The 14,793-nt window shown below is 33.2% G+C and overlaps 1 protein-coding gene across 1 annotated transcript; it reads left to right on the top strand.

The window, feature by feature from the left end:
- Positions 1-9,691: 9,691 nt before the first annotated feature.
- LOC107459431 (tobamovirus multiplication protein 2B) lies at positions 9,692-12,505 on the top strand. Its single transcript, XM_052251633.1, has 6 exons — positions 9,692-9,892; positions 11,295-11,360; positions 11,453-11,517; positions 11,950-12,003; positions 12,260-12,331; positions 12,451-12,505. The coding sequence occupies exons 1-6, from the start codon at positions 9,692-9,694 to the stop codon at positions 12,503-12,505; spliced, it is 513 nt and encodes a 170-aa protein (XP_052107593.1).
- Positions 12,506-14,793: the final 2,288 nt, after the last annotated feature.

Below are 14,793 nucleotides of genomic sequence, written 5' to 3'. Positions count from 1 at the left end.
CTTTATGTGTCAGAGGAAAAGAAGAATAGAAGAATGAGGTAGAGAGAGAATAAGAAGAATTCGAACACAAAGAGAGGGAGAGGGCTCGAATTATTAGATGAGTAGAAGAGAAATGTTAGTAAATAAATAAAATAAATAGAAACAGATGAGAGAGAGTATTCGAATTTTAAGAAGAGGGAAAAGAAAAATATTTTTATTTTTATTTAATTAATTAAGTTAGTTTAAAAAATTTGAAAAAAGAAATACAAGAAAATTAAAAACTAAAACAATTAGTTAATTAAAAAGATTTTTGAAAAAGTGGTTAGTGATTTTCGAAAATTAGAAGTGGAAAAGTAGTTAGGTGGTTTTGAAAAAGATAAGAAATAGTAAACTTTTTAAAATTAAAACAAACAAGTCAAGTAGATGAAAAAGATTTGAAAATAAATTTTGAAAAGATAAGAAGTTTAGAAAAAGATTTTGAAATTCAAATTTTAAAAAAGATATGACTGAAATTTATTTTGAAAAAGAATTGAAAAAGAAATTAAGAAGATTTGATTTTTAAAATTAAAGTCGATGACTTGACTAACAAGAAACTAAAAGATATGATTCTAGAATTCAAAGATTGAACCTTTCTTAACAAGAAAGTAACAAACTTGAAATTTTTGAATCAAAACATTAATTGTTAGGAAGAATTTTCGAAAATATGAACTAAAATTAAGAAAAAGATTTTGAAAAATTAGTTTTAAAATTTTCGAAAACATTAAAAGAAAAATGAAAAAGATTTTGAAAAATTTTAAGAATGAAATTCGAAAATCATAAAAAAATGAAAAAGAATTGATTTTGAAAACGATTTGAAAAGATAAAGTTTTTAAATTGAAATTTTGAGTTGACTAACAAAAAACAACTAAAATTTAAAAATTTTTGACCAAGTCAACTCAAAATTTCGAAAATTATGAGAAGAATAAGGAAAATATATTTTTTTTTACTTTTGAATTTTTAATGAAGAGAGAGAAAAACAACAAAATGAAATAAAACATAAAAATTTAAGATCAAAACAAATAATGCATGCAAGAACACTTTGAATGTCAAGATGAACACCCAGAATACTTTGAATGTCAAGATTCATCAAGGGCATATTTTTGAAAATTTTTAAGGAAAGCAAGACATGCAAGACACAAAACTTAAAAACTTTTGTACTAGGGACACTAACAATTCGAAAATGCACTAGAAAAATAAGAAAAGACACAAAACAAGAAAAATTAAAGATCAAAACAAGAAAAATCATCAAGAACAACATGAAGACCAAAGAAGAACACAATGCATGAATTTTTGAAAATCTAAGAAAAATTAAAAACATGCAATTGACACCAAACTTAAAATTTGACACTAGACTCAAACAAGAAACACAAAATTTTTTTTGGTTTTATGATTTTATTAAATTTTTTTTGTATTATTTTATTTTATTTATAAACTTTTTGAAAAGAAAATAAAGGTTGAAACAAGAAAGAAAGTTACCTAATCTAAGCAACAAGATGAACCGTCAGTCGTCCAAACTCGAACAATTCCCGGCAACGGCGCCAAAACCTTGGTGCACGGAATTATGATCACACTTTTCACAATTCTGTACAACTAACCAGCAAGTGCACTGGGTCGTCCAAGTAATAAAACCTTACGCGAGTAAGGGTCGATCCCATGGAGATTGCCGGCTTGAAGCAAGCTATGGTCATCCTGTAAATCTTAGTCAGGCGGATTCAATTGGTTATGAGTTTTGATAATTGAAAGATAAATAAAACGTAAATTAAAATAAATATACTTATGTAATTCATTGGTGGGATTTTCAGATAAGCGTTTGGAGATGCTTTGTTACTTCTGAACCTCTGCTTTCCTATTGTCTTCATCCAATCATGCGTGCTCCCTTCCATGGCAAGCTGTATGTTGGTGGATCACCGTTGTCAATGGCTACCATCCGTCCTCTCAGTGAAAATGGTACAGGTATGGTTTCTGTACGGCTAATCAATTGTCGGATCTCTCGTCTCGGATGAAAAATACCAGGCACAGCTACCGCACGGCTAATCATCTGTCGGTTCTTACTTGTGTTGGAATAGGATCTCTCTATCCTTTTGCACACTGTCACTACGCCAACATTCGTGAGTTTGAAGCTCGGCACAGTCATCCCATCCCAGATCCTACTCGGAATACCACAGACAAGGTTTAGACTTTCCGAATCTCGGGAATGCTGCCAATTGGTTCTATCCTCTACCACGAAGGTTCTAATCTCACATATTCGAATGCTCTGTTATCAGGAGAGGCAAGTCAAATCTGTGGATCAGAGACCCAAGAGACTATACTCCAGCTGTCGTCCAATGACTATGTTGAACATCCTGTAGACCGCTTGTGGTTGTCAGGCACGCGGATCTTGGCTAAGCAAGTAACGAAGATAGTGGGTGATTGTCACGGGTCACCCCTTTATTCTGACTTAACTGAATTAAGTACGAGAGTATATCTTGGAGAAGAAGTAAGCATGAATTGAAAGAGAAACAATAGTACTTGCATTAATTTATGAAGAACATCAGAGCTCCGCACCTTAATCTATGAAATGTAGAAACTCCACCGTTGAAAAATACATAAGAGAAAAAGGTCTAGGCATGGCCGAATGGCCAGCCTCCCAAATGTGAAAAATGGCATCCAATCCCTAACACAATAGTAAAAAGTGCTATTTATACTAAACTAGTTACTAAGGATTACAGAAAATAAGTAACTAAGTGCAGATAGTGCAGAAATCCACTTTCGGGACCCACTTGATGTGTGCTTGGGCTGAGCATTGAGCTTTACACGTGCATATGCCTTTTCTAGAGTTATATGCCAGCTTGGACGCCAGTTTGGGCGTTTAACTCCAGTTCTGGTGCTAGTTCCGGTGTTTTACACCAGAAAAGGGTCTCTGGTTGGCGTTTGAACGCCAGTTTGGGCCATCAAATCTCGAGAAAAGTATGAAGTATTATACATTGCTGGAAAGTCCAAGATGTTAGCTTTCCAACCCAATTGAGAGCGCGCTAATTGGACTTCTGTAACTCTAGAAAAACGCGTTTGAGTGCAGGAAGGTCAGAATCCAACAGCATCTGTAGTCCTTTCTCAGCCTCTAAATCAGATTTTTGCTCAGGTCCCTCAACTTCAGCCAGAAAATACCTGAAATTACAGAAAAATACACACACTTATAGTAAAGTTCAAAAATGTGATTTTTGCATAAAAACTAATAAAAATATAATAAAAAGTAACTAAAACATACTCAAAGCTACCTAAAAACAATGCCAAAAAGCGTATAAATTATCCGCTCATCACACATCCACAAAGACATTTCCATTAAATACAACCACATAAACAAAAGTTGGCAGGAATTGGTAGAATCTTTGTTGATTACATAGTGGAATTGAATTATTTTTCATTAGTAATAGATATAAGCTCAATTGTAATTAGTTACTCATTTTAGCGTATGTCAATTAGAATAGAAATTAGTTTAGCTTCTAGTTATTGAATGTATAGTTGTAATTAATTTTATAGTCGGAGTATATAAGAAGTACATAAGGTTAAACATCTAACAAATACTTTTTTTTAGATTTTCATTTTGAAAAATTTTTAAAAAATGAGAAGAGTTCATTTTTTCTCTATCTCAATCTTCACTCTTCCTCTTTCTCTTTGATTTATCAAACCATCAACATCACTTTAGCTCAGAGCATGAGATTTATTCATAGTGCAGTGAGTGTAGAGAACAAACAAACTGTGAATCGAATTGAAAAGGTTGTAAATTGAGATCCAATCATTGTCAATGTCGTTGTTTTCCTTCTTTTCACTCTTTGGATTGTGAAGATTTTATGGGAAAACAGTTAAAGTTTCAGAGGTGTTTATTTTTTCGGATTAACAATTCTTACTAACTACTTTAATCATGCAAGATTCAATTTATGTCAAACTTTAATTGATTAAAGCCTAATTTCTTAGTGATTTAATCTCCTCTGATCTAATTAACCGCCGATTCCTTAGTCACTTAAGTTAGATTAAAGGTTTAGGTCCAATTCTAGTTTATTAGTCATATAAACACTAATTACTCAAAGATAAGAGATTATATGTCACATATGACGTCAAATCCAGATAATCAGAGAATTATGAGAATTTACTTTCAAGCTGTTATTCATTTGAGTTAACTTTTCCAAGATTCAACAGAACTCAAGTAGAAAAAGAGTGATCTTCCAATATATTCTAATTTCTAGCTAGGACAATAAAGAACGAAAGTAATTCTTGAATATAAATTAGTACATTGATTGAAAGTAAAATGACAATAGTATTAATCCATTGAATAAACAAAGCTTATAACCTTAACAGGAAAGGTTTAGTTGCTCATGGCTCAGAGAAAACTAGGATTTTCCAAAAGTGTGTAAAGTGCGGAATGGGGAAGAGCGAAGAGAGAAGTCCGAAGAGTTAAATCTTTTTTCTTTTTATATTTAACCTAATTTGATTTGAAAATAAAATAAAGTAATAAGATTTGAACCCTAAAAGATTGTGTTTGGTAATAATAATAAACCAAATAAACTAAAATAAAAAATAATTATTAACTAAATCTTCAACCGAGAAGTCCTTCTTTAGGATCTAATTTCGCGCTATTGGCTCGGCATTTAGCGCCGCTGAGGCAGAAAGGTTTTATGGTGTTGCTGTCTTCCTGGCGCTAAATGCCAGGCTCAGCATTTAGCGCCACCAGCGTGTGACTCTGGCACTGATTTCGAGGCACCTGACGCTAAACGCCAGATCGTGGCGTTTAGCGCCAATCCAACAGAAGGCTTGCACGCATTACGAGGTGGCTGGCGCCAAATACTCAATAGCAACGTTTAGCGTCCGCTTGACAGCATCAAATTTTTTCCTTTTTCTTCTGCACAAATTTTGCCAAATTCGCTCAAATTTTTCCTGAAATAAATAAAATCACAATGTGTCTCAAAGTAGCACCCAAATAAGTTTCAAACACTAAAATCTAAATAAACTCAATAAATTCATATATAAATTTATAAGAAAATATAGAAACTATGCCTACACATCAATAGATGCCCCAAAGTAGAATCATTGCATGAAACTGAGCGTTGCCTTACCAACATAAACTCACTACGGATTAGTGATTGTCGAGTCCTACAGCACAGATACTCGATTGAAAGTGGAGAATATTGGCCCAAGATTGCTCACATCCCAAACATACGCATAGACTGAGGTTGATCCCTCAAAAGGTGATAGCTAAAACCTTTTAGGTAAGAACTATTTATCTGATTTCAAACTATTTTCAACAAGACTGATTATCACACATTTCCATTTTTTTATCATAAGTGATGTATACAGCAAAGTCTCTTACTTCCCTAACTTGGTATATATAAATTCTCTTATTTCCATTTTAGCTTATACTTCGAAGACAACAATATGTTTGATATGACACTAACTTTGCATGTTTTTGTGTCCTTTTTTTCTCCTAATATTTTAGTAACAATGCCGTATTCTTTGAATAAACAAGGGTATAATCATACTTTTTAAGGCACATAAGGGTATAATCATACTGCATGTCAGCATCCAAGTTACCGTTTTTGCATTGTTATTTTTTGTTTTGTTTTGTATTGTAGATCCACTTTCAAAACAATTACCAGAAACAGGATGATTGGGAAGTTTCTAAAATTACCACGTACCCATTTTGTCTCATAAACAGATTGATATTCTTCTGGAGTGGCACACCTTTGTTAGCTTTCATACTCTAAACTTCCCTTTGATTGCTGAAAATGTCTGGCCTATTGTTTGCAGTTCTTGGCAATGGCATATGGCTAACTCTTTATTGCTCTGGCTCTTTGGGGCATTCTTCGATTCTGCTTCTTTTATGTAGTATATATCAGCATTCTTCCATTTCTTTGTTTATAATTTATAATTGCAAGTTATTTCATTCTCTAGATATCTTCCCAGTTTTCAGCTTCTATGTTAGTTATTTGCTGATGAATTACAGATTAGCAATGCTTTTTACTCCCTGATAGCTGAAACACTAACGGATATTATTAATCATACATTCATATGTACTTTACATTGTGCATATATTTCGTTGTATTCACTGGCTGAAAGTTTAATAGGCAATGCTTGACTCCTGAGGGAGTCTGAATATACTTGTGAGAAAAATATATTTTATGGACAACAAGAAAAAACTATCGGCATACATGTGACTTAATTCTTACTACAAATAATTCACTATTTGCAGATTGCGTGGGGTGTTGCTCTATCATAAAGAAAAGGAGATTGGAGCAGCAAGTTCAACTTGGAAAAAGAGAGACCGAGCTAACAATCATATTTTATACAATTTATGAGGATTCATGTGCATACATTGTACTCCTTTTCTCATTGCTGATTTTGGTTTTTTGTGAATCTTGCTTGTTAGTGTGTGCTAGTGAGAGCTTATGCTTGTGAAAATTGTTCTTGGCATGCATCTGTGTGAGAGTTTGTGAGAAATTTTTTGTAATAGAAAAAGGCTTTGTGTGTTGAGTGAAAATACTAAGACAAAAAGAAAAGTCATTGTTAATGTCCCGGATTTTTGGTTCTTGGAATTGTCAGTGCTTGATGAATTTGTAACTTGGATATTGATCATAGTTGAACAATCTCACCACAAATTGTGATTGGGACCAGATGTAGGTTTCATTTTGGAACTGGACCAGAATAAATGACTTGGGCGATCTTCTTTTAACACTTTTTCATACTATAATTAATAGTTGCATGCAGAAGTAACTGTTTTAGTTTATCTCGTGCATACATGAGACAAAATTGAGCTTCAATTTTCTAAACAAAAGTGAAAACCTCAATATTTCAGAAGAACTCCAACTTAATATTTTATACTTCGAATTTTAATATTTTGTTATTGCTGCGAGTCCTTAGCATTGCCATATAGCTTAATTTATCTTTTTTTTTCTTTTTCTTTTTTTTTTTGTACTAAGTTCTATTATCCCAGCATGCTCAAGTTGCACAGGAATTTCTCTTATACACTTACCTACTTCACAAGTTCTTGAGTTTAATTAGCAATGGAAGCTTTTTACTACTTTCATTCATATATATCCGTTTCTTCTCTACGCACAAGGAAAAAAAAATGCACCTTTACACTATGTTTGGATATAAAATAGAAAAGGGTAAAATATACTTTTTATCCTTGAAATTTGATAAAAATTTTAAAAATACTTCTAAAATTTTATTTTGTTTTAATTTTGTCCCAAAAGTTTTCGATTTACATCAAATATACCCTCAACGGCTAAATTTTCAAAAAATTTAAGACCAATCTAACAATAATGCATAAAAATTATGCTTAATTTGCTTGTGTTAAGAGTGGTTCTTATGAAATTGTTGTTGAATTGGTCTTAAATGTTTTGAAAAATTATCTTTCAGAAGTATATTTAATGCAAATCGAAAATTTTTAGGATAAAATTGAAATAAAATAAAATTTAGAAGTATTTTTGAAATTTTTTTCAAACTTCAAAGACAAAAGATATACTTTATCCAATAAAAAATAAGAAGAAAGAAAATGAGAGGAAAGAAAATAAAAGAAAAAGTAAATTTTTTTTGTATTGTTTAGATGAAGAGAAAATGAATAAAAAAATAGGTGAAAATTTTTCTTTTATTTGAATGAAAAAAGAAAAAAAATTATAACAGAATAAAATTACATTAATACCCTTATCTATATTATATATAAATCATAATATATTAGTGTAACACAAAGGATAAATTTGTAATCTTACCCTTATTTGCAAATTCTCTTTAGTTTTCTTCGCATGGATGGAGTGAAAAGTTGGATATAGGTCCCACGTCATTTTTTCTCTTTGCACCCAATTTTTCTTCTTATCCAGTTAAAGGAAAACTAACTAAGTTTTCCATTCATTTTCCTTTTTCTGCATTTCCTTTCCTTTCAACTTTTTTGATCCAAACACAGTGTTAAAGTCTGTATTGTATTCCATAAAAGCAGTAGCTTGTTGAGATCTGTATTTTCTTATGAAACTCGAATACTTTATTGAGTTGCTATATCCACGTAGGAGATATATTTCGGACATGATTCTCATCGATACTTGTCCAATACACGTGTTTATGTCCAACTGTGTCTTAATAAAAAATAAAAAATTCTATTCCAGACATGTTTAGACACACTTAAATACCATCACAAGTCAATGTGTATATCTAGCCTTAGTGTTCATGCATTATAGGGAAGATTCATAGTTTGAACATTGAGCAGTAAATGGGAAGATTCACTCATCTTCGTGATGTATGTTTTTAAATCTTCTCGTCCAGCACACCTTTGATGTCATCACATCTCTTTATTTAGTTGGAGCTGCCTTTCAATCTTTGCGATGTTTGTTGAGAAAGAAAAAGGTCGCTTTCCGTTGCTATTGGAAACATATCAATTTTTATGCTTTCAAGTCTGTTACATAGTTGAGATATAATGTTATCTTCTTTGCAAATATTCCAATCATCTCCACCGCTTGTGCAGAATGTTGAATTCTATAAGATGGTCAAAATTTGCTTAACTTCGCCTAATTTGTGTGCAGTAATGATTCAATTTTTTTGCTTTTGTTTCTTCTTTTTTCTTATTTAAAAACATAATTATTACACACCATGTTGTTGAATGCTGGAGATGGTAAAAATTTGCAACTCATGTGATAAAAGTCTTATTTTATTTTTTGTTCTCTTTGCTTTTAACATTCAGAAGTTTGTAGCATACTAAAAGATGCAATAGATGCTACAAAATGTAACTCCTATTCTTAAGATAAAAAATGAAATTCTCAATATTTTGATGCAAATTCTAAGACTATGTAACAATACCATTATACTAGCTAACCATGAAAGTTAGTGGAGTAGACAACATAATTGTTTAATAAGAAACTCATCCTGCTTGTTTTTCTTAGTTTAAAGCAAAGAATTTTAACTTTCTTTCTCATACCACAGGTCTCTATATGGAGGAAGTGTTTTCTTAATATCAGTAACATTAAATTTGCACGGAGAAGCAAGAATAATAGGCCAGTCTTTGCCTCTGTCACGTGTCTCTCTAACAAGTAACAAGCACTAATTATATGCGCTTTACATATCTTTATTTCAGTGCTACCATGTATTACTTCTGCGTAGCTTCTCTATTTGATTTCAATTTGTCTTCCTTTCTTCTTTAATTTTATTAAATAGGTACGCATTTTTGTACATGTCGAACGTGACTACGTGAGAAGGGTAAATTCATTATCCCTTCAAAATGCCTTTCCACGCGCACCTTGTGGATCCATGTGTATACTGGTGAGAAAGTCTAGGGATCTAACACTTTTATTAAAATTTGATCAGTATTTAACTAGCAAAAGAAAAGTGAGTAATCTTACATCATAGAATAAAATCTCGTACCATTAAAAACACCAATAATGACTAGACGATGACTATGAATCATAAAATTTGTTGGCCCTCTAATACTCCTCTTTTGGTAATTGTTTTTGGCATACTCTATTAGATGCTTGTATTAGGCCTGTTTCTCTGTGTTGGGCTTCCAGGCCCAGGCTATGACCAAAAACCAAATAAAATACTTCACCTGAATACCAAAAAAAAAAAATACTTCACCTTTCAAACTTTAAGTTTTAACTTAGAAGTAACTCTAATCAGCGGTAAAAAGTTAAAAAAAAATTACATAGATCAATAAAACCGAAGAATGGAACGACGGCAACAGAACCCAATCAGTAACGACAGAAGAGGGCGGTTGTGGCGATCGATGTCGACGGCGGGATCAGCCTCCGCCGGCAGTGGCACAAGAGAGGCTCCGGCAAAGGCTATGGTGATGGAACAGATCTCTCAGGCGGTTCAATCCTCCGCCAACCTCCTCCACCTGATGCAGAACTCTTCTCCGGCTCAGGTACTCTCTCGCTCTCCCTCACAAACACAAATTCGCCGTGATGACAACAATGTTACTATCATTATAAATTCCATATCCTGCATCAAGTTTCATTTGCTTTTTTTTTTCTTTTTTCGGTAAATTGTTTTGTATTATTTTATGCCTTGATTTTTGGATGAACAGTAGGGCTGTAGGGGGCTTCATTTGTAAAGTTAATGGATTGGGAAAAAACCTGAGGAGATTAGTAAAGAAAATAATTTTAGTGAAATTGATTAAGGAAACTGATAGAGTATATTGAGATTGGGGAAAAGTGGAAATAAAGTCAGGATTAATTGTGATGCTAGCGTGAGAGAAGTAACTTACCTGGATAATCGAAGATACCCTCCCCTTTTCTAGTGACCTCCGGTGTGAGTTTTTTTGCTATTTGGAGAGGCTTAGTGTTGACCTGAGAGTGCGGTTGCCAGGAAATTATTTGTCAGGCTGCAATGTGGATGCTTTTCTAGCATCCCAACCCCATAGACTTCATGAAAATGCAGCTGATAGGGATTTGATTCAGAAAATCCATGATACTCTTCTTTGGAATTGGACAGCAGAGGTTAAATTAGTGCAGAGGACAGCTACTGCAGTTGCAGATTTATGGCCAAGCATGCAGTGAGAAGCTCGGTGTGGTTAGAGCCGTGGAGCAGTTTAGCTAATTTAGTCCATAAGTATTCGTGGAGCCTAATCTGGCTGTGTTTCTTCTCTTTTCTTTTGACACCAAAAAAAAAAAAAAATTAAAAAAAAATAAAAAGAAGAAAACAAAGAAACTTAGGGGCTATAAAGTTTCCAAACATGTTCCTCTGAATCAAGGGAAGTACATCATCATAAGGCTGCACAGATTCATTGTAATGAATATCACTATGAGCACCCTTTCTTGCCATGAAATCTGCAGCAGAATTTGCAAAGTGAGCCACAAGGCAAAACCTAACAAGCCACCTCTTGGAAATGATTTCTACAATTTTATTAATTCCGAAAGCCTCTATATGATACAAGTTCATTCTCAAACCAGAGCAAATTAAATATCTAAAGCTTTGGGACAATAAGTCTCACACTATTGATCCATGACCATTCTCCCAAGCTAAATTCAATTCACATCAAATATCTAATAACTTAGAATGAAGTACCTGTAACTCCACACATTTTCCATTGCAACCCCGAATCCATTTACCATTGTTGTCACGTAGGATGCACCCAAACCCAGCAGTCCCATATCCCACAAAACACTGCCATCACTGTTGAGCTGAGATTGCCTGACTCAACTTGATGTTGCAGTTTTTATATAACTTTTTTTTTTTTGCAAAAATAAGCTAATTAGAGAGCACATATTTTTGACATTATTATCGTTAGTATAAGATGTATGACTCCTTTCTTCGATCATTTGTAGGCCAAACTCACTAAACTTCCCAAGAACCTTATGGCAAAGGTTTCTACTATGAAGAATACAGAGCAGGTGCACATTTGTATCTGATGCAGGGTAGTGGATGACTGCAAAAACAAGTTTCTAGTGTGTGTAATGCTGGTTTTTTGCTTTTCGAATTGCAGATTTTAGAGCAACTTCCTCGGGTGATATCATCTTTGGATGCATATATGGATAATGGATTGCAAAAGTTAGAACTTCCTCTTATCTGATTGGCTATACTTACATGTTTAGAAATTGGAACCTCCTTCTTAATCTATGTTTGATTTTTCTCAACTAGAATCAAATTCTTGTCTCTAGAATCAATTTGGATCAAAGTGAAAATTTTTACTGTGTTAGAATTACATTGAGAGGAAGTAGCAGACATAAAAACCAGTTATGTTAGAATTAATTATACCTAAAATCAATTATACAAAATTGTATTTTGACAATGTTGCTTGTGTAGTTTTATGAGCTTCACTGATGCGCTAAATTGCTAATTATTCTTGTTGTGCTTGACTAAATATGCCTTGCATATTTGGAGAGAAAAGAATTTTTTATTTTGAATTATTATTGTCAGTGTGCTTGACTAAATTATAAAAATATTTTGCATATGATAAGTCTTTGAGTTACAATTATGCAGCATGGCACATTTGAAGACTGTGGTTCAGTTAATGGAAAACATGCAAAGCAGAATGTATAATAGTTTTGTCATGGAGACAGTCATGAAAGTCTATTTAAATTTAAATTCGGATATGCACTTTGGTCTCCCCAGCATGTTAAGTTCTAAATAGGAGAGTTTTGGATGTAGGCATTTCAGAAAATTTCTTGTTTACTAAAGTGAAATGCTATGAGGTTGTGTGAGAGTTAGATCTCCTTTATATATGGCCTTCATGCTAATGCGCTATGTGTGCCTAATTAATAATTATTGCCAATCCTTTTTCCCTTATCAGGAACTTGAACAACGAAGCCAAACTGAAGGGCCAGGTTAAGGGAATGCATGTTGCTTTGGAGTTTCACCTTTGGTATATTGATGCAAAATTTTCAGAAGGATTGGAGCCTCTTTAATTTCATCGGGTTGATTTATGCTTCATCATGTATCTTCTGCAAATTGAATGTACAAATGTTCTTTTCACCTTGTAAGGTTGAAGGTTATTCAAGTGGAGAAATATGTGAGCACTAGAGATAATGTAGCATAAACTTCATGATGTGAATTTTGAAATTTTATTGATTAGATTAGATTAGCGTCACAACTTTGGACACGCTTCAACATTCGACACTTTGACAGTTAGATTTGTTCAATCTCTTAAGACAAAAAAAAGGGTGTTTTAGTGGCTAAAACACTTTATAAGTGTTTGTTAAATGTACATGGAAATATACATACAAATTAATGGTTTTCACCCTATATATAATCATTCACTTTTTGTATGAATTAAATTTAATGGGTCCAGATTCATTGTTATTAGAAATATTTAACATATCTATATTTTTCTAAATACTTTTAGATACCCTAAATTACTTTTACACATTTATATTTATTTAGAATGTTCTAAGACTTTTGTAAGACCTAGAGTCTTTCAACATTTTTCAGAGTATTTTCGAACCTTTAAGTATTTTATGAAATAGTCTAAAATATTTTAGATCTTTTATGTTTTAAATATATATTGTTAAGAATAATATTCTAAAATTTACAGGAATAACAAGCTATTAATGGAGGACAGCTTCATAGTGCATAATTTGCATGCAAACATTTTCTGCTTAATATTAAATGCAATAAGGCCAAGAGTTGCACATTCTTGTAGTTATGGAATCTTTTTAAGATTTCAGAGATGAGGTAAAATTAGTTTTTAAGTTTTTAACTTGTATAACGACACTTATGCTCCCCCAACACAAGACAAGCATTGTATTCAAGTGGTCTCATAGGAAAAGTCACGTGTGAACTTTAAACACACCCAATGTACCATAGCATCAATTAATTACATGACCCATTTTTCCTTTTCCTTAGAGACAACGTTACATAATTGGCCTTAAAAGAGGCAACATTCATGGTACTTGTGAGGAGGACAATGATGAACCAAATCATAGAGAAAAAAAAAGGGAGGTCAAAAATCAACCTTCTAAAAGTTCAATATACCTTTTCATCAATTTCATTCAGAAGTGGTATTATTGGCAGTGGGCACAACATAAATTTGTGCAAAACGTGAACAAATAACATGGCAGTAGATGTCGATTTTTTAAAATTTGAACCACAGGAAAAATAAGTCATCAATAATTGTGTTATTTGTTCTGACTTCTGTGTGTTAAAATTAAAAACAACACATGCGCGCGCACGCTAAATATTCTCAAAAATGAAAAAAAAAAAAAAGAATAAGTGCGTTGTTAATGGCTAGCACTTTATCTTGTCAATAAATGTTAGTGTCCTAACATTTATAACTTTTGGTCCAATGGAGAGTGATGGATCTAATAAGTGGAATCAAGTGTGGCGAGACCAACATTTGTTTTATGGTTTTGTTTTAGATGGGAAAAATATATTTAGGTTTTTGGTAATCTAGAAAAAAATTATAAAATAAAATAGTAAATTACATAAATATTCTTGTCTTCTTTCTCTTCTTACATTTTTTTAGACAGAAGTTCTCGTGGATTCTATCAGCGGTAGCTCTGACCACTGCTATCCAACAGCGGTGATGGCGATCACCGTGACGACTCCTACTCCCATTTCTCGTCGCAGTTCTTCTTCTCCTACTGAACAGCGTCGACGGCGACGGATCTCTCTCCCTTGTGCTCGTTCTTGACAACACTGGAAGTGGCGAACGGCGATAGCCTGGCGACTCCATAGATGGCGACGGCAGGACGTGGATGAATGATGATGAGGACGGCGCACGCAGAGACAGCCCGCAAAGATGACGACGATGGTGGCTCCTCGTGGCGGTCGTGCTCCACAGACGGCGATGGCAAGATGCGGATGAACGACGGTGAGGACAGTGCACGCAGAGGCAGCTCGTGAAGATGACGACAATGGCGAGGACGGCGCACGCAGAGGCAGCTTGAGAAGATGACGACGGCACGAGGGGGTGATGGAGAAAAAATGAAAAGAAAGGATAAAGAACAAAAATATAATTTTGAAATAGAAGTATTTGTAAAAATATTTAAATATAAATATAATTATTATATTATTAATAAAAGTTTTAAATCTTAGTCATCGATTCAAAAATTTAATGGCCATGATTTATAGAGAATTTTAGACCACCAAAAATCTAAATATACATGAGAAAGATATGAAGAAAAAGTGAGTCAATGGCGGCCAAAAGCCATCTATCCAAGTCCTCATCTTGTTTCAATTATTGTAAGACCAATTTGATTGTTCATAGTTACCACAGTTTTAGTTTTATATAATGACTTGAACAAGGCAAAATTTGTGCTTATTATATATTATCATATGTGTGGCATTTTGGTGTACTTATTTCAGGTTATAACTAGTTTTCATCAA

Source organism: Arachis duranensis, chromosome 7, assembly GCF_000817695.3.
Source record: "Arachis duranensis cultivar V14167 chromosome 7, aradu.V14167.gnm2.J7QH, whole genome shotgun sequence".
Classification (NCBI taxonomy): domain Eukaryota; kingdom Viridiplantae; phylum Streptophyta; class Magnoliopsida; order Fabales; family Fabaceae; genus Arachis; species Arachis duranensis.
Note: the sequence above shows the minus strand (reverse complement) of the source record. Positions and strands in the feature narration are given on the sequence as shown.

Bases quoted from the DNA above. Each gene is read 5' to 3' on its own strand.
- LOC107459431 (XM_052251633.1), top strand. From the start codon at position 9,692: ATGGAACGACGGCAACAGAACCCAATCAGTAACGACAGAAGAGGGCGG. The intron at 12,004-12,259 runs GTATAATAGTTT...TTCCCTTATCAG, and splicing joins GAAAACATGCAAAGCAGAAT to GAACTTGAACAACGAAGCCA. The intron at 12,332-12,450 runs GTATATTGATGC...TCACCTTGTAAG, and splicing joins GCTTTGGAGTTTCACCTTTG to GTTGAAGGTTATTCAAGTGG.